At 48.3% G+C, this 26,739-nt stretch overlaps 1 protein-coding gene across 4 annotated transcripts in view; it reads left to right on the top strand.

Annotated features, from left to right (window-relative positions):
* The window catches only part of PFKFB4 (6-phosphofructo-2-kinase/fructose-2,6-biphosphatase 4), a 40,695-nt gene that overhangs the window by 7,241 nt on the left and 6,715 nt on the right, over positions 1-26,739 (top strand). For 2 of the 4 annotated variants that reach the window (XM_069475664.1, XM_069475663.1), the window contains exons 2-10: positions 2,643-2,759; positions 2,921-3,017; positions 7,741-7,807; positions 10,075-10,149; positions 10,546-10,602; positions 11,198-11,319; positions 14,065-14,272; positions 14,875-15,021; positions 26,563-26,667. In XM_069475664.1, coding sequence (XP_069331765.1) covers positions 2,643-2,759; positions 2,921-3,017; positions 7,741-7,807; positions 10,075-10,149; positions 10,546-10,602; positions 11,198-11,319; positions 14,065-14,272; positions 14,875-15,021; positions 26,563-26,667 — 995 coding nt within the window. The remainder of the gene's footprint in view (positions 1-2,642; positions 2,760-2,920; positions 3,018-7,740; positions 7,808-10,074; positions 10,150-10,545; positions 10,603-11,197; positions 11,320-14,064; positions 14,273-14,874; positions 15,022-26,562; positions 26,668-26,739) is intronic. The other 2 variants (XM_069475665.1, XM_069475666.1) reach the window with 2 other exon arrangements.

The following is a 26,739-nucleotide window of genomic DNA, read 5'->3' as shown; positions in this document are numbered from 1 at the left end:
GCCATTTAGGAATCAATTTTGGAACCCACCCTGGGGACTTGTGTCTGCTCCTTCGGTGGAAGTGCCAGAAAGTGGGCACTGTCCATTGCCAGGCACATCTCGGGCCTCTTGGCTCCTAGGACTCTTGGGGCTTTCAGCAAATTTACAAGAAAGGAACACGGGAGGGAAGTTGGGCTGACATGTCTTCAGATTTCCTTCCATACATGCTCAATGTTATGAGCAGCGTGTTCTGCTGTCTGTGGGTCCTTGTGAGCTCTGAGCTGCAGTTCTGCTGCACACCCCAGCCACTCGGTCCACACACTTTGTTTCAGGGCCTGGCGCATGTCCCCTCCTTGCTGAGCCTTGGTTTGCAATTTCTCTGTTGCTGGGATTTCCCAGTGTTTTGCTGTAGTAAGCAGAGCTGTTGTGAATATACTTGAACTTTGGTTTTCTTTTGGGTCATTTCCTTGGGAGCTTATCTTAAGGAGCAGAGGTGATAGGTAATTTATTGCCTTGTTTGTGCCCAGGCTGAATTTGCTGCCCTGCCTGCCCACCTTGAACTGCACATATGGGGTGGTGGGGAGGGGGATGTTGTCATCAGACGCTGTGGGAGGAGGTCAGGGCCATCTCTGGGGAGATGATGTGGAGAGGATATGCAGAACCCCAATCCTGAGGTCATGGGGGTGCCCCAGAAGGAGCAGTGGGAGGGGAGGGGTGGCCTTATCAGTGGAAGCAGGGTGGGTGCAGGCTTTTCCCCCTGATTAGTAGCAGATGCGTTGCCCTTGGGTTGCTAGAGAGTCAGCCAGGAATTGTGCAAACTGGGCACTGGCCCTGAGGTTGCAAGTTCTTGCCAAACTTGTTTTCCTCTTACCTTAGTCAATGCTGAGGTTTTTCTGTAAGTTTCTTCACTCTCACTCACTGTCAGCCTGTGTTTCGTGGGGTCCCCTCCCTCTCAACCCCGACGCTTACAATTTGGGTCACATTTATACAAGGGCCATGCACAAGAGTGATGAAGCCCCCACTGGCAAGCAGGGCCCTTCTCTGCAGGGCCTGCCTGGGGCCAGGCTGCTGCCTCCACGCCTTACGTCGGTGGAAGGACAGTCAGTGCTGAGGTACACCTGTGTCCTTAGCTTTGTGTGCTGCCAGGGCAGGACAGAGGGCACAGCTTCCCTGCATGCTCAGGCTTTTACATGGAGGCGGGGCTAGACCTCCCTGAGCGATTATCATCTATCTCTGAGTTGTGTCCGAGTGTCAGAGTCAAGATAGGAACTCAGGCCTGTCTGACTCCTGCCCCCCTTATCCCCCCCCCCCACCCTCCCACAGAGGTTCCCCTGGGGCCTCTGTGCTCTGAGGAAGACAGCTTGGGGCAGGAGCAGTCTGTCCAGGTTGAGGTACTTGCTGAACCAAGTGGGCAGAGGAGGGGCAGTGACAGGTCCCCACATCTGTCCATCTGCCTGTCTCCTATGGTTTTACCTGTCCTAGGTCCTAAGGATGATGAAAGGGAAGCTTCCTGAGGCTTCTGAGGTGAAGCCACATTTGACCACATTGACAGCTGATCTGGGAGCCATGTGTGGTGGCACAGGCCTGTAGTCCCAATGACTTGGATGGCGGCAGGATCGCTTAAGCCCAGTTTGAAGCCACAGTGAGCTATGATCACACCACTGCACACCAGCCTGAGTGACAGAGTGAGACACTGTCTCTTTAAGAAACAAAACAAAACAAAAAACTGACCTGGGTTATGCGAAGCTGGCAGTTGTGCTACCTTGGTATCTGTCCTAGCCAGCCAGGGGCGTAGGACTGTACTCAGACCCTTCCCCACCTGTAACCTCGGCAACTTCTTGGGTTGGCACGCTGATGTGGTGGGACGTGGCTGGTGGTGGGCATCAGTCTGGGTTTCTGGTCTCAGCCCCTTGCGGTCCTTACCCTGGGAGGCTTCTACGTGCCCCCTCCCTGCTCCTGCCCGTAATTCCTCAGCAGCAGCTCTGCCAGGCCTCAGGCCCCTGAGTGGCTCAGACGCCGCAGGGCTGCTTCTGCTCCAAGTGAGCATCTGGAGAGAGCAGACTCGAGAGTGAGGTGACCAGGACTGAGGGTGAGGGCATACAGGTGGGCACAGAGATGCCATGGAGAAAGGACTCATTGCGGAAGCAGCTTTGAAGCTGGGCTTTGTATGATGGAAAGAAGTTCACCGCAGGGAGGGATGCAGGGGGCTGTGTGTGCTGGGAGTGCTGAATGATGATTGGGGTAGGGGGAGATGTGAGAACATTAGGGTGTGCTCTCTGGGTGGCAGAGGCGGGGTGTTGAATACCCTGCTGGGTCTTGGCTCTGTCCTTCTTGCGTTGGGAACTCCCTAGTACTCCAGCATGGCCGGTTGGGCTTTACATCTGGTGGTGCACATCAGGATGAGAAGGGCTGGCCAGATCCCAGTGCATCTGCCAGAGCCCCAGATTGGCCTGGGGAAGGGGGACATGCCAATGGTGGCTTGAGATCAGGTTCTGGGTGCACTCATAGAGCTGTCTGATGCCAGGATGCCAGGAAAGTACATCTGGTGCCAGGTGGGTGCACCCTCCTGTGCCCTGAGGCTGAGAGACTGCAGGCAGAGAGGGACGGACCCACTGGGAGGGGTCCTGGCCCCTGTCTGACGCTGTGTGCTGTTTGTCTTTCAGTTTGCATGACCAACTGCCCAACGCTCATTGTCATGGTGGGCCTGCCTGCCAGGGGCAAGACCTACATATCTAAGAAGCTGACTCGATACCTCAACTGGATTGGTGTGCCCACTCGGGGTGAGGCTTGGCCTAGCTGTCTCAGGGGACGTTGGGCCTTTGTGGGGGAGGGGGAGGAGAAGAGAGAAGGCTGGACAGTGGGCAGGGCCTGGGGGTGGGTCAGGGTCAGGAGTTGTGGGGGTTGCCATTGCTATGAAAGCCGAGCCTCTCCTTCCCCCCAGAATTCAACGTTGGCCAGTATCGCCGGGACATGGTCAAGACGTACAGATCATTTGAGTTTTTCCTCCCAGACAACGAAGAGGGCCTGAAAATAAGGAAGTATGTTGGGGGCGGAGTGAGGGGGGGTACACCGCTGTCGGGAAGGCTAACAAGTGACTGCCTATTTACTGAGAAGCCCCTGGAGCCTAGTTGCTGGTGAACGGCTGAGCCACTCTTGAGCCCTGGCCTTGCTTCCCCGAAGGCTGTGACAGGGCTGGTCTCTTGACCTCTCAGGATGTGGCGGCATTGGGATGTCATGGCTTTGGGGATGAGAGGAGAGGGTGTGTAGCCTCCTCTTGGCTAGCCTGTCCCTGCCCTGGTGTTAAGGAGCCCGTGGTAAGGACATCCTTGGGAGGGGAGGGGAGAGCTTCAGGAAGTAAAAGCGGCTCACCAGGGCTGGTCAGGCTGTGCGTGGAGGTCATGTTCGGTCACCCAGGCCCTCCATGGGGCTGCTGGTGTGGAGGGGAGCCTGAGTGGGTGCAGGGACACAGGCCTCAGGCATGGGGGGCTTTCCTCCCTTGCCCCAGGATGAGCCTCCTCCTGTGCATCTGGAGCACGTTTGCCATGTGCTTGGCGTGTTCCTGGTGTGTGTGGAACAGGCCTTGGCTTTGCTTTGAGGTGGCCTAGATGCTGCTGGGTGAGTAGTTCACACTCCTGCTGTTATTCATGAGATGGAAATTTACATATGATAACTGTCCCCCTCAACCCCCATAGGATTCAGTGGGGGGGGGGGGCGCTGAGCACCAGCTGGGGGATCAAGAAGCCCCTTGTCAGCCCAGGGTGGCAGAGACTTGCTCTTAGCCCAGCCGTCAGGGTAGGGCAGTGACCCAAGGTTGGCCCAGCTTTAGTGATGTCTCCAAATCAAGCCCAGCCCCGGGCCATAGGCCACTGAGGTCTGGACACTAGGCTGTCTGTTCCTTCTCTGGCCACCAGAGGACAGGAGCTCCCCACTGTGGGCCTGGACCTTCAAACTAGAGACTGCTTTCTTTCTCCCGTCATTGGGGCTGGGCCAGGCTGCAGCACTGAGAAGGGAAAGGGAGTCTGACATTCAGGTTTGTGTGGCCACACTGTGGGTAAAGCTCGAGGCTGGACCCTCTGGTGGTATCAAGCCAGACAAAAAGGAAAGGACTAATATTTGAACCTACTGTGTGCTGGGTGCTTGATGCCCGTTGTCCCACACACCCTCCTTTTACAGGTGAGGAAACTCAGGCTCAGAGAGGCCAAGAATCTCGCACAAAGTAGCAAGTTACTTCACAGAGCCCAGGCCTAAGCCCCTCTACCACCAAACACTTCCCATCATTCCAATATTATTCAGTAAAGAGGTCAAGGAACATATCATATGCAAATCTTAAAGCAACCCCAAGCTGTAGGCACTGATAGATGAGCTCATCTGATCTTCCCTACAGCTTTTGCGGTAGGCGATGCTGCCTTCCTTTCCCAGATGCTGAGACTGAAGTCAGAAAGTGATGGTGTTGTCAGGGGGGCCCTCAAGATTTGAGTTTGAAGCCAGGCCTGTCTGAATCCATAGTGTTTGTAGGAAGAGTAAGGGAGCTGGCATTCCCAGAGTCTACTAGCCATTCCACTCAGGCTGCCCATAAAAGGTAGGGATGTTGGGGTTAATTCAAATGGGGAGACCTAGACTCAGAGAGGGTGGGAACTAGTCCAAGGTCACCCTGCAATAGAAGCTGGGGGCAGGTTCATGTGCTGCTTTTCTGCAGGCATACCTGCGACAGTTCCTAGAAACACTTCTTCTTGTATCCAAAGCCTGGGTCTGGCCACTGGGCCACAGGAATATTCCCATTAACTAGCCCCAAATTTCCCATAAGTAATTGGCAAAATTAAGGGACCGGAGTTTTTATTTTTTTATTTTTTTATTTTTTTTGAGACAGAGTCTCACTCTGTTGCCCAGGCTAGAGTGAGTGCCGTGGCGTTAGCCTAGCTCACAGCAACCTCAAACTCCTGAGCTCAAGCGATCCTCCTGTCTCAGCCTCCCGAGTAGCTGGGACTACAGGCATGCACCACCATGCCCGGCTAATTTTTTCTATATATATATTTTTAGCTGTCCATATAATTTCTTTCTATTTTTAGTAGAGATGGGGTCTCACTCTTGCTCAGGCTGGTCTCGAACTCCTGAGCTCAAACGATCCGCCCACCTCGGCCTCCCAGAGTGCTAGGATTACAGGCGTGAGCCACCGCGCCCGGCCGGGACCGGAGTTTTTAAAATGGAAAACCTGGGAAGAGAGGGCTGCATTTCCCAGAGGTCTAGTTATTCACACATCGTTGAGGTCCCTAGTGTGACGGTGTTGAGGTCCATCTCTGACACTGGACCCAGTGGAAGGTCTAGAAAAGTGCATGCACAGTCATATGTGCACATAAAAGGGCATGTGTACACATATGTTATCAGGCACACTCATACTCCTGCATGCAGTCCCATACCACATACAAGCCGCCTACACACACATGTGGGCACATGCGTGCACGTGAATACCTCATAGGCACACATCTGGACACAGACATACACTCCATATGTAGACAAGGGTGCATACATACACATATACACCCCCATGCACACAGTCACACCATATGTGAGGGTATGTGCACACGTGTGGGCACCCACATGTATAGATGTGAGCCACTGGGCTGGCCCAAACCCACATGTATAAATACTTGGGCTCACTCATATTTGTAGTTACACACAGCCACACACCACACACAGGGCAAGTATACACAGGTGCCCATGTGCTGTACATACATATCCATGTGTCAGGGGTCCCCAGGACCACCTTCAGGTTCAGCGAATTACAAACTGACTCACAGGAGTCACATATAGCGGGACTCATGGCTAAGATTTATTACAGCAAAATGATACAAAGCAAAATCATCAAAATCTCTCCAGAAAATGAACCTGGGGTAAAGTCCAGAGGAAGCTGGGAGTGAACACCCAGGATTCCTCTCCCATGGAGTCACGCAGGATGCACTTAATTCCTCTAGGAGAGAATTGTGACAACACATGTGAAGTGTTGTCTGCCAGGGAAGTTCATCGGAGACTCAATTACCAACGATGTTACTGGGGGCTGGTCCCATAGGCTCCCGGTGCTAGGTACCAAACTTGCAGACCCCCAAAAGGAAAGCAGATATTCATCATAAACCATACTGTTTGTATAAACAGTCTAGACACAGTGAGCTGCTCTTACTACTTAGGGAAAGTTTTTTTTTTTTTTTTTGAGACAGAGTCTCACTTTGTTGCCCAGGCTAGAGTGAGTGCCGTGGCGTCAGCCTAGCTCACAGCAACCTCAAACTCCTGGGCTCAAGCGATCCTCCTGCCTCAGCCTCCCGAGTAGCTAGGACTACAGGCATGTGCCACTATGCCCGGCTAAATTTTTCTATATATATTTTTAGTTGTCCATATAATTTCTTTCTATTTTTAGTAGAGACGAGGTCTCGCTCTTGCTCAGGCTGGTCTCGAACTCCTGACCTTGAGCAATCCACCCGCCTTGGCCTCCCAGAGTGCTAGGATTACAGGCGTGAGCCACCGCGCCCGGCCCTTAGGGAAAGTTTTATATCAGTGTGGGGAACTGTTTACCATTCAAGTTCCCAGACCCTGGCCAAGGACCAACCTTGCAAGCAGGCCTTTTGAGGGGTAGCATTCTCAGGCCTGCTGTGTTAACTTCCAAACACATATAGTCACCACCACACGTGAAGGTGGGTGCACACACACATGCATACTGCATAGGCTCGTGGTCGGCACATATACACTTGTGCTCCCCCTGTATGTACACCTGGGTCTGTGCACACATACACACCAAGCATGCTCATGTGTGTTCACAGTCACATACCACATGAAAGCATGTGTACATACATGGGCACAAACATGCATATCCTGTGTTTGTGTGGATACACAAAAAACTTATACACGAGTGCATGCACACACATGTCCCATGTTCTCACATGTGGCACATTCCTTTATACCTGTGCTCATTCAATCATATACCACATATGAACGCTTGGGCACACTATGTGCATACATAGCTGCACTCCCATATGGGCCCAGGAAATACACTTGCACACTCACAGACTTACATGTATGCATATGGGCACAGCATACTCACACGTACCTGCCCATACATGTGGATGCAAGCATATGTGCACATATGACACTCACACACACGTACACACAGGCTCCCAGGCTATTCCCTCAGCATCTTCACTGGGCCCTGAGATCCCCCAACATGGTGGAGTTGTGGCCAGAGCAGCCCACAAAAGAGATCTGAGCCCAGAACATGGGGGTCTAAATGCAGGTGGTAAGAAATGGCCCCGGTTACAGTGGCTCACGCCTGCAGTCCCAGCATTTTGGGAGGCGAAGGCAGGGGGATTGCTTGAGGCCCGGAGTTTGAGACCAGCCTGGGCAACATAGTGAGACTCCCATCTCTAAAAAAAAAAATTAGCTCAGCATCATGGCCTGAGCCTGTAGTCCCAGCTACTGGGGAGGCTGAGGCAGGGGGATTGTTTGAGCCTAAACGTTTGAGGTTGCAGTGAGTTATGATGACATCACTGCACTCTAGCCCAGGCAACAGAGTATGGCCTTGTCTCAAATAAAAAAAGAAAAAAGGAAAGAAATGGCCCCAGCAATGTCTTCCACCTTATAGAACACAGCCAAAGACTGAAAATTATTCCAAGGAAAGAGAAGAGAAACCTTAAAGAGAGAGAAGGGGATCAAGGGCCTGTCCCTTCTCGGACAGCCGGGGTTGGATGCTGGGCTGACCCTGTGTTTTTTCTTCTGAAGACAGTGTGCACTGGCAGCCCTCTGTGATGTCCGGCGGTTCCTTAGTGAGGAAGGGGGACATGTGGCGGTAAGTATGACACCCTGGTGACAGCTGGGAATGACACATGGGAGCCCACTCACATCTGTGCCTTTGCTCATCAAGCATCTGTAGGGGAAGGCAGGGTGTGTGAGCCCTGGGTGCCCCTGGCTGCTGACCACTGGGAGGAAGTTGGCAGCAGCTGAGCAAGGGGCTGGGTCTGGGCCAGGAGTTTCCCTCTGGACGTGTGGCCCCGCAGGACTTCTCTCTGAATACTTGTAACTGTTGGCCACCCCAGAAGTTACCAGTATCATGTTACCCAAGTCTTTAGTAAATGTGATTTTCCCGGTGTAGGGAGAGTCCTGCCCAGCATGTACTAGCTGTTGTAGGAACCAGCTGAATCCTGGGAATTCCACCTGTGTGTTGGCCCCTCCAGTCATGGGACAGGGCTGAGATGGGGTGTCTCTGGGGAAGGGCCTACCCTAAGCCTATGTAGTCAAACATGGGAGCTATTTGTTACCTTCCTTTTCCCTTCTAGAGCTCTCTGCCCCCCAGCTCCAATCTGGATTAGTTGCCTGTGGCACAGCTGTCACCCTGGGACTTTCTTTCTCCTGGACTGAATGTCCTACTCCTGGATCCCACCCATGTTTTCCTCTCCTTGGTTTACTGACTTGTTTTGTCGAAGCACATCCTATAGTAGCTTTCTGAGAAAGGTGCTTGGAAAGTAAATTGTGTGAGACCTTGCGTGTCTGAAATGTCTTTTTTTAATCCTTGCATTTGATGGTTTAATATTGAATTCTATACTCAACTTAGAGTATACTGTATACTGTATACTCAATGGGAAGGACTTTACCCTTAGAATTTCTATGACAACATTGCTCTGTTGTCTTGTGGCTTCTAGCATGGCTGTGGAGAAATCTGCTATTATACTGACTTGATGATCTTCCTAAAAGTTTCATTTCTTGGAGGGAGCTAGGGGCTTCTCACGCGCCTTCCTCTAGGGAGGCCTTTAGGGTCTTCAGGGTCCTTTCTTTTCTACCATGTTGGGTCTTAGGGGGCACTTTCCATCAGAAGACACTTGTCCTTCAAGTCAGGGAAATCAGCATGTTTTATTTCTGTGATAAACCCCCTCTACCACTTTCTGGCAAGCTATTTCCTCCCTTACTCCCATTTTGTGAGCTGTTTTTCTAGAACTCCTGGTGGATGCATGCTTGGCTTGATCCCTAATTTTACCTTTTTTCCATTATTTTCTCTTTGTCTTTTTTTGTTTCAAAGGAGCCTTCCTCAGCATTATCTTACAAATTTGGTTGAATTTTAAAAGAAATTTCTACAATCACATTTTGAATTTCTTGTTCCCTGAGTGTTCCAATTTCTTAGAACTCTGCCCTTGTTTCATGGTTACTATGTCCTTTTGTATTTCTCTTTGGATGATTTTGTAAGTTTTTTGGATAATTTTTTCTGTTCCCTGCCCTGTCTTCATTTTCACCAAGTTTCTTCTTTTCTGTTTGATTGATTTAGATTCTGTTTTCTCATTAGAGGTTTTGCTAAAGTGTCTAGTAAGCCCTAGTTGGATGCCCTTTTTTAAAAAGTGATGCTGTAAAAGCTGCTTGGACGCGCTGGTGGGTGCTGGTGGGTGGGCTGCAGTGGAGGGTTCTTGGACAGGGCCAGGCCCCAGGCACTTCTAAGGAGCCCCAGGTGGGTCAGTGCTTTGCCGGCTGGGGTTCGGGAGAGGGTCTGGTCTGGGGCTCCAGCTGCTCTTCGTCAGACCTCCAGCCAGTCTTCCCATTTCTTCCCTACCCTTGTCCCTTTTTAAAGAGTTGCCTGTGCCCCATTCCCGAGCACCCCAGTCCCGTGCAAGTGGTTGGCGAGCACTTATGTTTGGTTTTCTCCATTTGTCTGAGTCGGTCACTATGTGTCTCTCTTACAAAATTCTGTTGGCATCTCCATCTCCTGTTCTCTCCTCACTTGTTCTTGTTAACCTCTGTTCCTATTTTGCTGGGCTCTCAGGATGGAGCAGAAATAAACAGGTTCAGTTCATCCTGTTTAACTGGTCTAACTGGAATTCCTGTTGGTCATACACAAACTGAGCACCTGCTGTGTGCAGAGCTGTGCTGAGTATATTCTTCTGTGCCAACAGTCTGCTCCCCTGCTGGGAGCACAGGCACCCACTCCTTCCAGCTTCCTGGGACATCCTCCCTAAGGAAGAGGAGGACCATCCCTAAGAAATCCAGTCCCCAGAGATACCTGTGTTGCAGCCCTTGGGTGGCCTCCTACCTTCTCCAAGGCTAGAGGCTGAGTTAACCCTAGTTTGGTCCTAGGTTTTTGATGCAACGAATACCACCCGAGAACGGAGAGCGACCATCTTTAATTTTGGGGAACAGAACGGCTACAAGGTGAGGCCTCCTTGGCTCCTGCCCTTGGTGGGGCTGTGGCACGTCCTGGCCCTCTGGGGCTCCTTTCACAGCCTCCTGATGCATGCAGGGCATCAGGGTGGCATGATTCCTGGTGTAACTTGGGATGAGAGGGGCTGTTCTCTTTTCTCCGCCTGGAGTTTTCTTTCCAGGGGAAAGAGGTCTTGGTGGGAGGGTCCAGGACAGGGTGGCACCTGCTTTAGCTCCGTGCTGCTTGGCCCTGCCCCCACCCCCCAGAAGAAAGGCCTTGGGGGCCCAGCTGCTGGTCAGCATGGCCTTCAGTGGGGTGGAGACAGCTCCGTGGAGCAATGCACAGGGCCTAAATGTGCTTGCGGTTCCTTCTCTGCTGTCCACCTTGCGCTCCTGGCCCTGCTGCAGACCTTTTTTGTCGAGTCCATCTGTGTGGATCCTGAGGTCATAGCTGCCAACATCGTGGTAAGTGGTGCGTCTGACCTTGTGAGGGACAGTAATAAAACAGAAGGTTGCATGTGACAGTCCCTTTCCAGGTTTTGGCTGAGCTTAATTTGATCTTGAACCTTGCAGGGTAGGGAGGCAGCGTAGCCTCAGAGGCCAGGGCTGTGTGGCTGATGGGCACCCTTTCCTGCTCCCCTCCTGCCTTCCCTCTCTCTCCTCCTCTCGCCTCCTAATTTCTGTTCCGGGAGGGAGCAACTTCAGCGGGGTGGGGGTGTTTACATTTGAGAGAAAGAGAGACCAGTCCTCCAGTCCACTGCACTTTATCTAAGGAATGACCATCTATGTTTGGGGAGATAGTTCAGGGTGGGGAAAGGCTTCCAGGCCCCCCACTTTACCACAAAGATGATCTCAGGGCGCAGTAATACTTTGTCCACACGGCACTGGTGTGAGGACGCAGACCCGGGAACTGCTGCAGCCTTCCCAGTGAGGGCCAGCCCCCGGGGTGGCTTCCCGCCTCAGGCACTGCCCCCAGCCCCTGCCCAGTAGTCTCCTTGGCCTCTCACCCTGCCTGGCTTCCAGCTCTCATGTGCCCTTGCTCTGTGCCCGGCTCCGGCAGCAAGTGAAACTGGGCAGCCCTGACTACGTGAACCGAGACAGTGACGAGGCCACGGAGGATTTCATGAGGCGCATCGAGTGCTATGAAAACTCGTACGAGTCGCTAGATGAGGACCTGGACAGGTGAGCGAGGAGAACGCCGTGTCCTGGAGCTATGATGGGGGATGCACTTGGCCACCTCCTTGTGGCTCCCCGTTGTGGTGTCTGGGGGACCACGCCAAAAGGTAGAGATGGTCTGACCTTTTTGTTTCTTTCCTCGTGGCAGAAATAATTGGCCAGAGGTGACTTGCAGAACACCTGTTACCTCATCTGCAACTCTGTGAGTCAGGATTTTATACTGTTCCATCATAAAATCAAGCCAAATTTCTATGCAAAGGATCTTCCCACAAGTCATTTATAAACATTACCTGCTCTTGTTCAATGTGTGGTCTGTGTTTTGGGAAGTGGGGAAGGGGTCCCGGTGTCTGCCTGGGAACAGCTGGCAGAAACAGTGCTTCGTAGCTCTACCGCCTCCCTCTGGAAAGGCAGATCCAGCAGGAGTGTCGGGTGGGGAGGGGTCTTTATGCCCAAAAAGGGCATTTAGCTGAAGATCTTACAGCAGGGGTCAGCAAGCTTTGTAAAGGATCAGATAGTAAGTATTTTATTTAGGCTTTTGGGGGTATACAGTCTCCGTTGCAGGTACTCAACTCTGCCATTATAGTGCAAATGAAACAGAGATAATATGTAAATACATGAGCATGGCTGTGTTCCAATGAATTTATTAAAAAATTTTTTTTTTGTTTTAAGAGACATGGATCTACTCTGTCGCCCAGGCTGGAGTACAGTGACGTGATCATAGCTCTCCACAGCCTCGAACTCCGGGGCTCAAGCAATCCTCCTGCATCAGCCTCCCAAGCAGCTGGGATTACAGGTGTGCACCACCACACCTGGCTAATTTTTTTTTTTTTTTTTTGAGACAGGGTCTTGCTCTATTGCCCTGGCTGGAGTGCAGTGGTATGATCATAGCTCACTGCAACCACAAACTCCTGGGCTCAAGTGATCCTCCTGCCTCAGCCTTCTGGATAGCTGGGCCTACAAGTGTGTCCCACCACACCCGGCTAATTCTATTTTTGTTTTGTTTTTTTTTTGGAGACACAGTCTCACTCTTTTGTCCTGGCTAGAGTGCCATGGTGTCAGCCTAGCTCATAGCAACCTCAAACTCCTGGGCTCAAGCAATCCTTCTGCCTCAGCCTCCCGAGTAGCTGGGACTACAGGCATGCACCACCATGCCCAGCTAATTTTTTCTATATATTTTTAGCTGTCCATATAATTTCTTTCTATTTTTTTTAGTAGAGACGGGGTCTTGCTCTTGCTCAGGCTGGTCTTGAACTCCTGACCTCGAGCAATCCTCCTGCCTCGGCCTCCCAGAGTGCTAGAATTACAGGCATGAGCCACCGCGCCCGGCCTAATTCTATTTTTTATAGAGATGGGGTCTTGCTATATTGCCCAGGCTGGCCTTGAACTCCTGGCCTCAAGCAATCCTCCCACTCAGCCTCCCAAAGTGCTAGGATTACAGGGGCCATTATGCCAGGCTCCAGTGAAACTATAAAGATAGCCTGCAGGCTGAATTTGACTTGCTGGCCATAGTTTGCCAACTCCTATCAGGCAGTATAAATCGGCAGTGTAGGCCTCAGTAAAGTATTACACAGTCATTAGAAATCATAATTATCTAGAGACATGGGAAAATGTAATGCAGCATTAAGTGAAAAGGCTAGGATATAAACTGTGCTTGGGTCATTTATAATTATATAAAAATATGTAATGCAGATGAACCAAGGAAAACAAGCAACTGTTAGAGGGGTGGTTTAGGGTGTTTATACAACAGTTGTCCCTGCGCTGGCCATGCATCTCTCCTCAGCTGGGCTCTGGAGGCAGCCCCAGTCTGGAGCTCCGTGGCATCTGCTGCCCAGGCCTGTCCATCTTCCACGTTTCCCCTGGGGTCCCCAGTGTGGCATTTCTCCTCGTGGCTCTCTGGTGAGTCCGTATTACAGGACTTGTCTGGAGCAGCTGCTGTTGGACTTGTCCAGTAACGATTTTTCCCATTTTTATTGGTGGTGTCAGTATAACACCCCCAAGTTGAGGTCGCACAGTCCAGACAGTGAGCAGTCAAAGGAGAATATCCCGAGGGCTCTCAGGTGGAACCCGAGCCCACCCCCACCCTGCCTGCACGAACAGAGAGGTGTGCCCTCCGGGCTGCAGTGTGCACAGGTCCCAAGGAGGGAAAGAGGCCAGGCTGGGTTTATTGGCTGCTGCCACCAGCACCATCCTCCTGTGCTTCTTGTTTCATCCGCCTGCTGCCTGGTATGGGCTGTGGCAGCTGCTTGGCATGCATGAAGGACCTGGACCGGGCTCTAGGGGGAGGAGGTCACTGGAGAAGGAAAGGCCAGGTCCGTGGACAGCTGACCAGGAAGAGTGGGGGAGTGGGGCGTTTGCCAGCTGTTCCCAGGTTAACCCTGGGGAAAACTGTCTCTTGGTTCGACTTACACAGTGCATCGAGAGCTCAGAGGTAGGCAAGAAGGGGTCCAGGAACACAGGAGCAGTGGTAAAAGTCACGAAGTGGTATGGCTGCCCCCTGCTTTGGATGTCACCTTTCGGAAGCATGATGAGTAATGAGCACCTCCGACAGGGTGTGTCTGTGCCTCACGCGTCTCGAGTTGCTCTCACCTCACACTCACCACTCGTGCACCAGCTGACAGTCCTGTGGGTTGTGACCTCGAGCCTGCTGGTCAGAGGTGCAAGGCACCTCAGTGGTTTCTGTGGCTGGCCAGACGTGCCCTCCCAGGACCCTCGCCACACTCACAGGCCTCTCTTTGTCTTCTTTCTGGAAAGGGATCTGTCCTATATCAAGATCATGGACGTGGGCCAGAGCTACGTGGTGAACCGCGTGGCTGACCACATCCAGAGCCGCATTGTATATTACCTCATGAACATCCACGTGACCCCCCGCTCCATCTACCTCTGCCGGCATGGGGAGAGTGAGCTCAACCTCAAAGGCCGGATCGGCGGGGACCCAGGACTGTCCCCCCGGGGCAGGGAGGTCAGTGTGTGTGTGTGTGCGCGTGTGTGTGTGTGTATGTATATATGCATTTGCGCGCATGCGCGTGCGCACATTGGTACCTCTGTATGTATGCGTGCACTGGGGCTGGGCTCCCACTCTCACAGCTAATGTGCAATGGTGGTGAATGACCTTCATTCAGCCTAGAATGTTCCCATCGTGTAGGGAAGGTCACCAAGCACCAGGCAGATGCCTGAATCTCTGGTGTCCCTGTGAGCTGTCACTGGCTGAGCCTCTTTCCTCAGAGAGGCATGCCACTGGGAGTGACCTGAGTCCATATGGTGCAGCTGGTAGCTGTGCCGCAGCGCAGGGGCATAGCAAGCCCTCAGTGGGAAGGTCATGTAGCCTAGGGCACGTGGTCAAGGAGGCGTGGACCTGATGTGTCACAGCTGGAACTGTGCACAGGGCCTAGGAGGATGCACAAGAACACATGTGTGGGTGGATGTGTCATCAAGAAATTAGTTTGTTTTACCAAATCTGTGTTCTCTGAGGTTTGTCACGAACCCTAAGGACTGTATGGCCGTGGGGTCTTTTGAGGGCAGCCCAGGACCCATGGGTCTGAATTTGCTTGTGATGTGTTTCAGTTTGCCAAGAGTCTGGCCAAGTTCATCAGTGACCAGAACATCAAGGATCTGAAGGTCTGGACAAGCCAGATGAAGAGGACAATCCAGACGGCCGAGGCACTCGGTGTGCCCTACGAGCAGTGGAAGGTCCTCAACGAGATCGATGCGGTACTTGCCATCCCTTCCCTCGCCTGCCCAAGTCTCCCGGGCACAGCTGTGCTCACCTGTGATGACGGGGTCCAGAGTCAGGGAAAACCTTAACCTTAACCTGCCCATCGCCTTTTGATTCCTCCCTCCCTCCCTCTCTTTTGCGTTCAACTATTTAGACCAACCAGGATTTATTTTAATGATCTGACAAAAGCCTTAAATCTGATCCTTCCCCAGTTAACTCACTAATTGTCTATTGGCCCTTTTCCTCTTACTTTCTTTTTCTTAATTTATATGAAGTTCTTACATATGATTTATGTATCTGTTCATGTACCAGTATCACACTGTTTTAATTATGGTAGCTTTTTACTATGTTTTTTGGCCATTTGCGTAGGTTTTTTTTGAGGTCTTTTGCTCTTTTTTCTATTGGATTGTTTGTGGTTTTCTTACTGATTTTTAGGAGTTCTTTGTATATTCTAGAGCTGATACAAACCTGGTAATTTTTGATTGAGAACTGGACATTTTATATGCAGAATTTTGGAGATAATTTGAGGCTCTGGTTAGTGTTCTCTTTCTCTAGAGGATTTACTTTTGCTTGTGGTAGACAGTTAGGGGTGGATCACCTTTGCCTAGTCAGGGATAGAGCTCTCTCAAAGCTCTGCTTTGATCTTTGTGGCGGCTACTCAATTTTCAGGTTACTCCTATGATTAGGGTGTAGCCTTTAAGGTTCTGAATGAAAACCTTATGAGCCCCAGGCTTCTATTTTTTTTGTCTCCTCAGCCCAAAATTGCTGACAGCTCCACCAAGCTTGTGCCCACTTAGTCCCTACTTTCTGCTTGGCTTCTCACTCTTTCAGCTGCCACTTGTGAATTGGCAAAAACTTGAGAGAAGAAGTGACACCATGTATCAGGTTCACGTCTTGGGACTTCACTTTGCTCCAGCATCTTGGCCCCTCATGTCCTTCCCACTTTTATAACTCTATGATGATGTCAAACAGATTTAAACATTTTTCTGTCTGGCTTTTTTGGTTGCTCTTACTGGATTGCTGGTCTGAAATAAGCTAGTCCACCACTGCTCAAAGCAGCTGTCTCTAACGGGATCAGATCTGAATCTTAGAAAGATCACCTCTGGCAATTAATTTGTGTCAAGAATGGTTTTGTCGGGGTGCAGTGGGGAGACAAGCTGGAGAAGGGAGAATAGTTGGGGGAGCTTGCAGTGGCCTGGTAAAGTGACCACATCTGGAACTTGGGTAGTAGTGGGGGAGAGAGAGAGGAGTGGATGGATTTGAGGGGTATTTATTTATTTATTCTTCACATATTTACATGAGCCTACCCGCTGCCAGAATCTGGGTCCAGTTCTGGGGACCAAGATCCTGGTGGATAAGTGGTAGAACCGTGGGGGTAAAAAGGAGTGAAGTGTCCGGGACGACTCCTAGTTTCCAGCCACTGGGGTGGGTGCCGGGGCAAGGAAGGTGATACACTCACATGAGGACAGAACTATGTCTGCTTGGTTCACCAAATGGTAGATGCGCAATAAATATGTACTGAATGAAAAAAGTTTCTGGGACACGTTCAAGAGCAGACAGCCAGGAGGCAGTCTGATCTCCGAGGAGGGGTTGGGGCGTATGCATCCCCTCACAGACATGGGACGCATGTGGTGGCAGAGAGGGGAGAAGTGGGGCCCAGAGCAAGGCTCTGGAGAGTCCCCACATTTAAGGGGCTAGGGAGGGGTATCCAGTGGGGTGGCAGGGAAAGCAGGCAGTTAGGGTCATGGAAGTCAGGCCAGAGAGGAGGAGGCAGTGGCCAGAGGGGTGAGATACTGCAGGGTGGGGGATGAGGCCAGGCTCCAAACTTGCCTATCAGAACAGCGTCGCTGGGGTTCTGGGCCTGATCCTGGCGGGGCTGGAGCCCAGTGGGAGTGGGTGGGGAAGCGCGTGGGAGGCAAGTGGGCTCAAGGTTGAAGGAGGCTCGGCTGAGTGGGGCTGGTAGGAAAGGAGGGAACAGGATTCAGGAGGCTCTGAGAGGTGCCAGTGGCCCAGATTCTAGGGTATCAGGAGGTGAGAGGGGCATAGGTGGGCACAGGGAACGGTGTCTGGTGGCTTTTTCCTCTGGTTATTGCCAGTCCACAGAAAACCCAAGGCCAAATTCTTTGACACTGGTAATTTTCAGTGGATTCTCTTGGCTTTTCTTGAGGAACTGTCGTATCCCCTGGAATGAGGATAATAGAGTTTTTGCCTTCCCAGGTTAAGTACATTGTGTTTCTGTTTCATATTACTGCATTGGCAAGAATAAACGATTGGCACACTGGATGTCTTTCTTTTGTTCTTCATTTAGTGGGCCTGCCCCTCAGCTTCCCATCCTTTGGAATAGGTGTTAGCAGTGAGCTGATCTAGTTCCCGTTTTGTTTTTTAACTTGATCATAAAAATTTTTCAATTATATGTAATTATAATTTTCAGTTATATATAAAAGCAAAGAATATGGCAATGAATCCCCATGTACCCAATACCAACGTCAACAATGTTCAGTTTATGGCCAGTCTTGTTTCAAGTATCCCATTCCCATCCCCACTGGATTATTTTAAGGCAAATTCAGACGTAATGTTTCATTTCAATATTTATCTCTAAAAGTAAGTTAAGGGCTCTCTTTTCTCCTTAACATAACCAAATCATCATTTTGAAACTTTAAAAAATAGTTATTAAATATCTAGTCTGGGATGAGTGTGGTGGCTCATGCCTATAATCTCAGCATTTTGGGAGGCTGAGGCTAGAGGATGGCTTGAGGCCAGGAGTTCGAGACCAGCCTGGGCAACATAGCAAGACTCTTGTCTCTACAAAAAAAAAAAAAATTTTTTTTTAATTAGCTGGATGTGGTGGTATGTACCTGTAGTCCTAGCTACTTGGGAGGCTGAGGCAGGAGGATCACTTGAGCCCAGCAGTTTGAGGCTGCAGTGAGCTATGATCATGTCACTGCACTCTACCCTGGGTGACAGAGCAAGACTGTCTCTAAAAAGAAACGTGTGTGTGTATGTGCGTGTGTGTGTGTGTGTGTATAGTCCATGTTCAGATTTCTCTGATTGCCTCATAAATTTTCTTTACAGTTGTTTTGTTTGAATTAAAGCTTAAACAAGGCCCACACATTGCATCATTTGTGTCCTTGTTTTCTCAGAGTTTTTTTTTCTTTTTTCCTCTTTTTTTTTTTTTTTTGTTGAGACAGAGTCTCACTTTGTTGCCCAGGCTAGAGTGAGTGCCGTGGCGTCAGCTTAGCTCACAGCAACCTCAGACTCCTCGGCTTAAGCGATCCTACTGCCTCAGCCTCCCGAGTAGCTGGGACTACAGGCATGCGCCACCATGCCCGGCTAATTTTTTCTATATAGATTTTTAGTTGACCATATAATGTCTTTCTATTTTTAGTAGAGACGGGGTCTCGCTCAGGCTGGTCTCGAACTCCTGACCTTGAGCGATCCACCCGCCTCGGCCTCCCAGAGTGCTAGGATTACAGGCGTGAGCCACCGCGCCCGGCCTTTTTTCCTCTTTTTTTTCAGAATGTATGGATGTGGATTCTGATTAGTGATATTTAAAAGAGCTCCCCAGGTAATTTTATTTTATTTTATTTTATGTTTGAGATAGAGTCTGGCTCTGTCACCCCAGGTAGGGTGCAGTGGTGCCATCATAGCTCACTGAAAGCTCAAATTCCTGGACTCAAGCGATCTTCCTACCTCAGCCTCCCAAGTAGCTGGGACTACAGGCATGCGCCACCATGCCTGGCTAATTTTTCTATATATATATTTTTAGCTGTCCATATAATTTCTTTCTATTTTTAATGGAGATGGGGTCTTGCTCTTGCTCAGGCTGGTCTTGAACTCCTAACCTCAAGCAATCCTCCCGCCTTGGCCTCTCAGAGTGCTAGGATTATAGGCGTGAGCCACCGTGCCTGGACTATTGCTGTGTCTTTAATCTTCAAGTTCACTTCTCTTTACTTATACACTTTTATGAAATCTATCCAGTGAACTTTTCATTTCAGATGTTGTGTTTTAAGCTCTAGGAATTCAATTTTGTTATTTTTTTTAATCTTCATGTCTTTCTTCCTTATGTTCTGCTCTGCAGTCTGGGAAGTTCTGGGCAGTAAGCTGGGGCACTCTTAGGCTCACTTTGTTTCCCTTCTCTCCAGGATCACAGTCCTGCTCTGCTTGTTGTCTAGTGTCAAAAAACAGTTTTTGGGCCAGCGCAGTGGCTCACGCCTGTAATGCCAGCACTCTGGAAGGCCGAGTTGGGAGGATCACTTGAGCTCAGGAGTTGGAGACTAGCCTGAGCAAGGGTGAGACCTCTCTACCAAAAAGAAGGGGAAAAAAACCCCAGCTGGGCATTGTGGCATGCACCTGTAGTCCCAGCTACTCTGGAGGCTGAGGCAGAAGGATGGCTTAGAGCCCAGGGGTTTGAGGTTGCTGAGAGCTACAATGATGCCATTGCACTCTACCCAGGGCAACAGAGAGAGACTCTGCCGCAACAACAACAAAGAAGCAAGGAAACTGAGCACCCCTCCTCATAATCCCCCACCCCTTTAAAAAAAGAAAGAAAGAAAGAAAAAAAAAAAAAAGTTTGTATATATATTTTACAAACAACTTTTTTTTCAGTTGTTTATGTTGGGGCCAGAGCAAATCTGGTACCAGTTGCTCCATCGTGACTCAATCTTTATTTTGGATAGTCCCTGTTTCAATATGAAATGCCTTTTATATGGATTTATACTTTGACTAATTTGAATATCCCTGGTTTTCTTTTTCTAATTTTTTTATTGTGGTAAAGTACACATAACATAAAATTTACCATCTTAACCATTTTTAAGAATACATTTCAGGGGGGCAAGAGCAATATACGTAATGTAAACTTTTGTACCTCCACAATATGCTGAAATAATAATTAAAAAAATGAAATAAAAAAAAGAATACATTTCAGTAGTATTAAGTACATCCATATTGTGCAAGCATCAGTACCACCCATCTCCAGAATTCTTTTCATCTTGTAAAACAGAAACCCTATACCCATTATTAAATAAATAATAGCACAAGCCAGCCATGGTGGCATGCACTAGTAGTCCCAGCTACTTTGGAGGCTGAGGCAGCAGGATCACTTGAGCCCAGGAGTTTGGGGTTGCAGTGAGCTATGATGACACCACTGCACTCTAGTCTAGGCAACAGAGTTACATCCTGTCTCAAAAAAAAAAAAAAAAAAAAAGAATTTCCTGCCTTTTTAAGGCAAGTAAGATTCTATTGTGTATGCATACCACATCTTGTTTATCCATTCATATGTCAATGGACAGTTTGGTTGCTTCCACCTTTTAGCTATTGTGAGTAGCACTGCTATGAACATGAGCGTACAAACACCTCTTTGAGACCCTGCTTTCAATTCAGTTATTTTTGTTATAAACCTAGAAGTACAACTGCTATGTCATATGGTAATTCTATTTTTATATTTTCGAGGAGCTGCTATCCTGTTTTCCACAGCAGTTGCCTCATTTTACATTCCCACCAACAGTGCACAAGGGTTCCACTTTCCCCACCTCCTTGCCAACACTTGTTATTTTCTATTTTTTTGATAGTAGCCATCCTAATGAGTGTGAGGTGGTATCTCATTGTGGTTTTGATTTACCATCCCTGTTTTCTGTTCATTTTTTTTGTTATATTTCCTCCCTTTTATTTTTATCCTTTTTACCTTTTTGTGTCATTTTCTTTAGATGAAAAGAGCTTATTTTGGTTTATTTTTTAGCCTAGTCTGAGAGCTTTTTTCATTGAGGGATCTGAAACCATTTACTTTTTCTTTTTTTTAAGGCAAGGTCTCATTCTGTTGCCTGGGCTAGAGGGCAGTGGCATCATCATAGCTCACAGCAACCTCAAACTCCTAGGCTTAAGCGTTCCTCCCACCTCAGCCTCCTGAGTAGCTGGTACTAGAGGCATGCGCCACCATGCCCGGCTAATTTTTAAATTTTTCTGTAGAGTTGGGGTCTTGCTATGTTGCCTAGGCTGGGCTCAAACTATTGGCCTCAAGTGATCTTCCTGCATTGGTTTCCCAAAGTGCTGGGATTACAGGCATGAGCCACTGCACCTGGCCCATTTATGTTTATTATCATTATTATTAATATTGGTATGTTTGACCTTGTTTTTAACGCCTTATACTTTTTATTCCAATTTTTCTATGTAGGCATTATCTTTTCTGTGATTTAGAAAGGAGGTAACATTTTTATTCCAAGAGTCATTACCTTAAAGCTTTTCAAAGACATTCTTAAGCAGGATGCACATAAATAGAGAAATAATTAAAATGCACTTATCAAAGTTAATGCTGTAACAGGAAAATAATTCTTGACTCTCTGTTGGGAAAGATGAGGGTGTGTTATTTCTGTTTGTTTCCTTTCTGCTCGGTTTTTCCATCAATGTAATTGGGCAGAGTACAGCATCATGGCTTTATTTTTAATCTGTTTTTTCTCTCCTTCAAGAATTGATGATCTCTTTCAGAAAAAGTAAAAGTTTTTATAGTCCATTTTGTAGCTCATTTCACCCATTTTGTGGCTGGTGGGAGTTTTGGGAAGCCTCCAGCCTTTGATTTCTTTCTCATGCAAACAGCAGCTGTCTGAGGCAGGTTACAGGCATGTCTTTCCTCCAAGTTATATGGATGTGGCTCTAACATTTGGTTTTGCAGAGAAGCTTGAGGCTGCCCCAGTTTTTGGTGGTTTTTTTTTCCTTTGAAGTTAATCTGATTATTTTCCTAGATTCTTATGGATTTTCTTCTTTATCTTTCAAGTTTTGAAACTATTCTAATTTCTATGATCTATTAATCATCTTTTCATGTTTATCTTTGTTCTTTTCCTCTGTTCTGGTGAACGGCCTTGGGCTAGTCTTCCATTTCAACATTGTGACTTTTTTTCTTAGCCTAATCCACAATTTACTGCCTTATATTTCCTTTAAAAAAATGACAGTTTCATTGCCATGTGATTCATATACCACAGAATTCACCGATTTGAAGTGTACAGTTCACTGGTTTTTAGTATATTAACAGGGTTATGTAACCACAGTCAATTTTAGAACATTTCATCACCCTAAAAAGAAATCCTGGACTCATCAGCAGTCACCTCCCCTTTCCTCCCAACTCCTCCCTCAGCCTAGGCTACCACTAATCTATTTTGTGTCTATAGATTGGCCTAGTCTGGGCATTTTGTATAAATGGAATATATGACATGTGCAGCCTTTTGTGCCTGGCTTCTTTCACTTAGCATAATGTTTTCAAGGTTTATCCATGTGGCATGTAGCAGTTTCATTCCTTTATATTGCCAAGTAACATTCTATTGTACGGATAGACCCCATATTACTTACCTGTTCATCAGCTGATGGGCATTTAGGTTTCCACTTTTGAGCTTTTACGAGTAATGCAGCTATGAACATTCATGTACAAGTTTTGTACAGAGATATGTTTTTATTTCTCTTTGCTATATGCCTAGGAGTAGAATTGCTGGGTCATATGGTAACTCTATATTCAACCTTTTAACAAACTGCCAGACTGTTTTCCAAAGCAGCTGTACCATTTTACATTCCCACCAGCAATGTATGAAGGTTCTGATTTCTCCACATCCTTGCCAACACTTGTTATTATTATTATTTTTTTCTTTTTGGTAGAGATGGAGTCTCACTCTTGCTCAGGCTGGTCTCGAACTCCTGACATCTAGCGATCCTCCCGCCTCGGCCTCCTGGAGTGCAAGGATTACAGGCGTGAGCCACCACACCCGGCTCCAACAATTGTTTTTATCAGTCTTTTTGATTATAGCCACTAAACACTAAAACACAATTCAGCCAAGTTCTCTGCCACTTTATAAAAAAGATGACCTTCTTCTCTAGTATCCAGTAACATGTACATCGTTTCCTTCTGAGACCTCACGGAAGAACCTTTAACATTCATATTTCTATCCATATTTTATTCACAATGATAATATGTATTCTTTAAGATGATAGAAGCTTTCTCTAATATTGTCTTCGCTTCGCTTCCTTTCTGAGCCTTCGCCAGAATCACCTTTTTGTTAAGAGACAAGATCTCCTCTGTTGCCCAGGCTGGAGTGCAGTAGCATGATCATAGCTCACTGCAGCCTCGAACTTCTGGGCTCAAGCGATCCTCCTGCCTCAGCCTCTGGGATAGCAGGGAATACAGATGTGCACCAGCACACCCAGCTAATTTTTTTTATTTTTTGTAGAGATGGCATCTTGCTATATTGCTCAGGCTGGTCTTGAACTCCTGTACTCATGTGATCGTTTCACCTGGGCCTCCCACAGTGCTAGGATTACAGGCGTGAGCCACCGCACCCAGCCCAGAATCACCTTTCCATGTCTGTATTTTTGCCAACAGTCTCTTCAAGGCAATCTAGGCTTTTTATTATCATGCACCTCAGAATTCTTCTAGCCTCTGCTCACACCCAACTCTATAACCACTTCCACCTTTTTAGGTATTTATCGCAGCATCACTTCACGTCCTGGCGCCAAAGCGTGTAGTCATTTCCTAGGGCTGCTATAACAAAATACCACAGAATGAATGGTGTAAAACAACAGAAATTCTTTCACGGTTCTAGAGGCTGGAAGTCTGAAATCAAGGCGTGAACAAGGCCATGTTCCCTCTGAGGTGCTAGTCAAGAATCCTCCTTTGTAAGAGTGAGACACCTTCTCTACTAAAAATAGAGAGGCCGGGCGCGGTGGCTCACGCCTGTAATCCTAGCACTCTGGGAGGCCGAGGCGGGTGGATCGCTCGAGGTCAGGAGTTCGAGACCAGCCTGAGCAAGAGTGAGACCCCGTCTCTACTAAAAATAGAAAGAAATTATATGGACAACTAAAATATATATATACAAAAAATTAGCCAGGCATGGTGGCCCATGCCTGTAGTCCCAGCTACTCGGGAGGCTTGAGCCCAGGAGTTTGAGGTTGCTGTGAGCTAGGCTGACGCCATGGCACTCAGACTCTGTCTCAAAAAAAAAAAAAAAAAAAGAATCCTCCTTTGCCTCCGCCTAGTGTCTGCTGATTGCCACAATCCTTGGTATTTCTTGGCTTGTAGAGGCATCACTCCAGTTCCTACCTCTGTCATCATGTGACCTTCCTCTCCATGTGTGTTTGTCTGTGTCTCCATATGGCCTTCTTAAAAGTACACCAGGCCAGACATGGTAGCTCACACCTGTAATTCCAGCAGTTTATGAGGCTGAGTAGGGAGGATCACTTGTGGCCAGGAGTTTGAGACCAGGCTGGGCAACATAGCAAGATCCTATCTCTACAAAAAATTAAAAAATTATGGCCGAGTGCAGTGGCTCATGCCTGTAATCCTAACACTCTGGGAGGCCGAGGCGGGTGGATCGCTCGAGGTCAGGAGTTCGAGACCAGCCTGAGCAAGAGCGAGGCCCCGTCTCTACTAAAAATAAAAATTATCTGGCCAACTAAAAATATATATAGAAAAAATTAGCCGGGCATGGTGGCACATGCCTATAGTCCCAGCTACTCGGGAGGCTGAGGCAGTAGGATCGCTTAAGCTCAGGAGTTTGAGGTTGCTGTGAGCTAGGCTGACGCCACAGTACTCACTCTAGCCCGGGCAACAAAGTGAGACTCTGTCTCAAAAAAAAAAAAAAAAAAAAATTAGCCAGGCATGGTGGCACGTATCTGCAGTCGTAGCTATTTAGGAGGCTGAAGACTGAGGTGGGAGGGATAGCTTGAGCTCAGGTGTTCGAAGCTGCAGGTGAGCTATGATCATGCTACTGCACTCCAACCTGGACAACAGAGGAGACCCTGTCTCTAAGGAGGGGAAAAAAAAAACAAAACCACACACCAGTAATTGGATTTAGGGCCCACCCTAGGACTTCAACATATCTTTCTGGGGGACACAATTCAACCCACAACAGGTAGTTTGTATCTTTGTAGGAATTTTTTCATTTCATCTAATTTATCTAATATGTTGGTAGATGTTTATAGTATTTCCTTATACTCCTTTTTATTTCTGTAAGGTTGGTAGTAATGTTTCCTCTTTAATTCCTGATTTTAGGGGGGCGGGGCATGGGTAAAATTAAAAAAAAAATTCCTGATTCTAACAATTTGAGCCACCACCTTCTTTTTTTTTTTTCGGTCAGTCTAGCTAAAATAGGTTTGTAAAGTTTGTTGATATTTTCAAAGAATTAACTTTTATTTCATTGCTTTTCTCTGTTGTTTTTCTTTCCTCTATTTTGGTAACTTCTGCCCTAATCTTTATTATTTCCTTACTTCTACTTGCTTTAGGTTTAATTTGCTCTTCTTTTTCCAGTAGAAATTATTGATTTGGGAGTCTTTCTTTTTTTTTTTTTTGTGAGACAGAGTCTCGCTCTTGTTGCCTGGGCTGAGTGCCATGGCGTCAGCCTATCTCATAGCAACCTCAAACTCCTGGGCTCAAGCGATCGTCCTGCCTCACCCTCCCGAGTAACTAGGACTACAGGCATGTGCCACCATGCCCGGCTAATTTTTTCTCTATATTTTTAGTTGTCCAGCTAATTTCTTTCTATTTTTTTAGTAGAGACAGGGTCTCGCTCTTGCTCAGGCTGGTCTGGAACTCCTGAGATCAAACGATCCTCCCACCTCAGCCTCCCAGAGTGCTAGGATTACAGGGGTGAGCCACCTCGCCCGGCCTCTTCTTTTTTGATTTAGGCATTTCTAGCTATACATTTTCGTTTTTATTTTTCTTTTTTAATTGACAACTTCGACTCCAAGACTTTGTAGGAAAATCCTAGAACAAAGGCAAAGACCAACAGCTTTTTATCAAGGGCATTTCATTGTTTCTGCCTCTCCCTGGGTGTGTCCCCTCTGCTGGCTCTTGGCTTCAGCCTCGGAAGGACAGGCACTGGTCAGTTCAGATATTCCTGGGCTCCTTGGCAGAGGGGTGAATGGGGGAGGGTGTCACTCTTCACAGCGTCCCCAGCAAGTGGTCTATAATGCTGCTCATGATGTGGTCTCAGTTGGGGTGGTCATGGCTAATGAAGTGATGGGCTGACTTGCTCTGGCCCTCTCAGGTCCCTTAAATGACACTTAAATATTTTCAATCAGTATTCTTCTTGGCTGTCTTTTTTTTCTTTTTTTTTTTTTGTCATTAGTAGAAGATGATCTATGCGCTCTGTGTGTGTGTGTGTGTGTGTGTGTGTGTGACAAAATGAAGTTTTGCTTCATAGTTTGCACAACAATCTATACTCACAAGCGGTATTTCCACTGCACAGAAAAGACACACAAGAAAAGATATGTAATTAGAATTTCTGTTTATTTTTATGGCATAAACTGCATGGATGGATGATGGATGAGTAGATAAGCCTATCTGGGAGATCTTTACAAACGAGGGGCCACCCCATGTTCAGTGTTCCTAGAGGGCCTGCTCTCCCCAGACAGGTTCCAAACTCCAGACTGGGAGGGTCTCTTGGCCCAGGAATGCCCGGCAAACCTGTTCTCCTCTGCCTGACGCTCCCCCCTGCCCTCCCCCCACTCCCCAAGGCTGGTCCTCTGGGGCTCCAATAGAAGGTGTGATGACTGCAGTATCTCCCTAGGGTGTGTGTGAAGAAATGACCTACGAGGAAATTCAGGATCATTATCCACTGGAGTTCGCCCTGCGGGACCAGGACAAGTACCGGTACCGGTACCCCAAGGGAGAGGTAGGTGGGATTTGGGGCTCGGTCCCAGACACCTGCTGCCTGCCTGGGAGTACTGTCTGCTGCTGCGGCCTG

The sequence above is a fragment of the Eulemur rufifrons genome, chromosome 7, assembly GCF_041146395.1.
Source record: "Eulemur rufifrons isolate Redbay chromosome 7, OSU_ERuf_1, whole genome shotgun sequence".
Taxonomy (NCBI): domain Eukaryota; kingdom Metazoa; phylum Chordata; class Mammalia; order Primates; family Lemuridae; genus Eulemur; species Eulemur rufifrons.
Note: the sequence above shows the minus strand (reverse complement) of the source record. Positions and strands in the feature narration are given on the sequence as shown.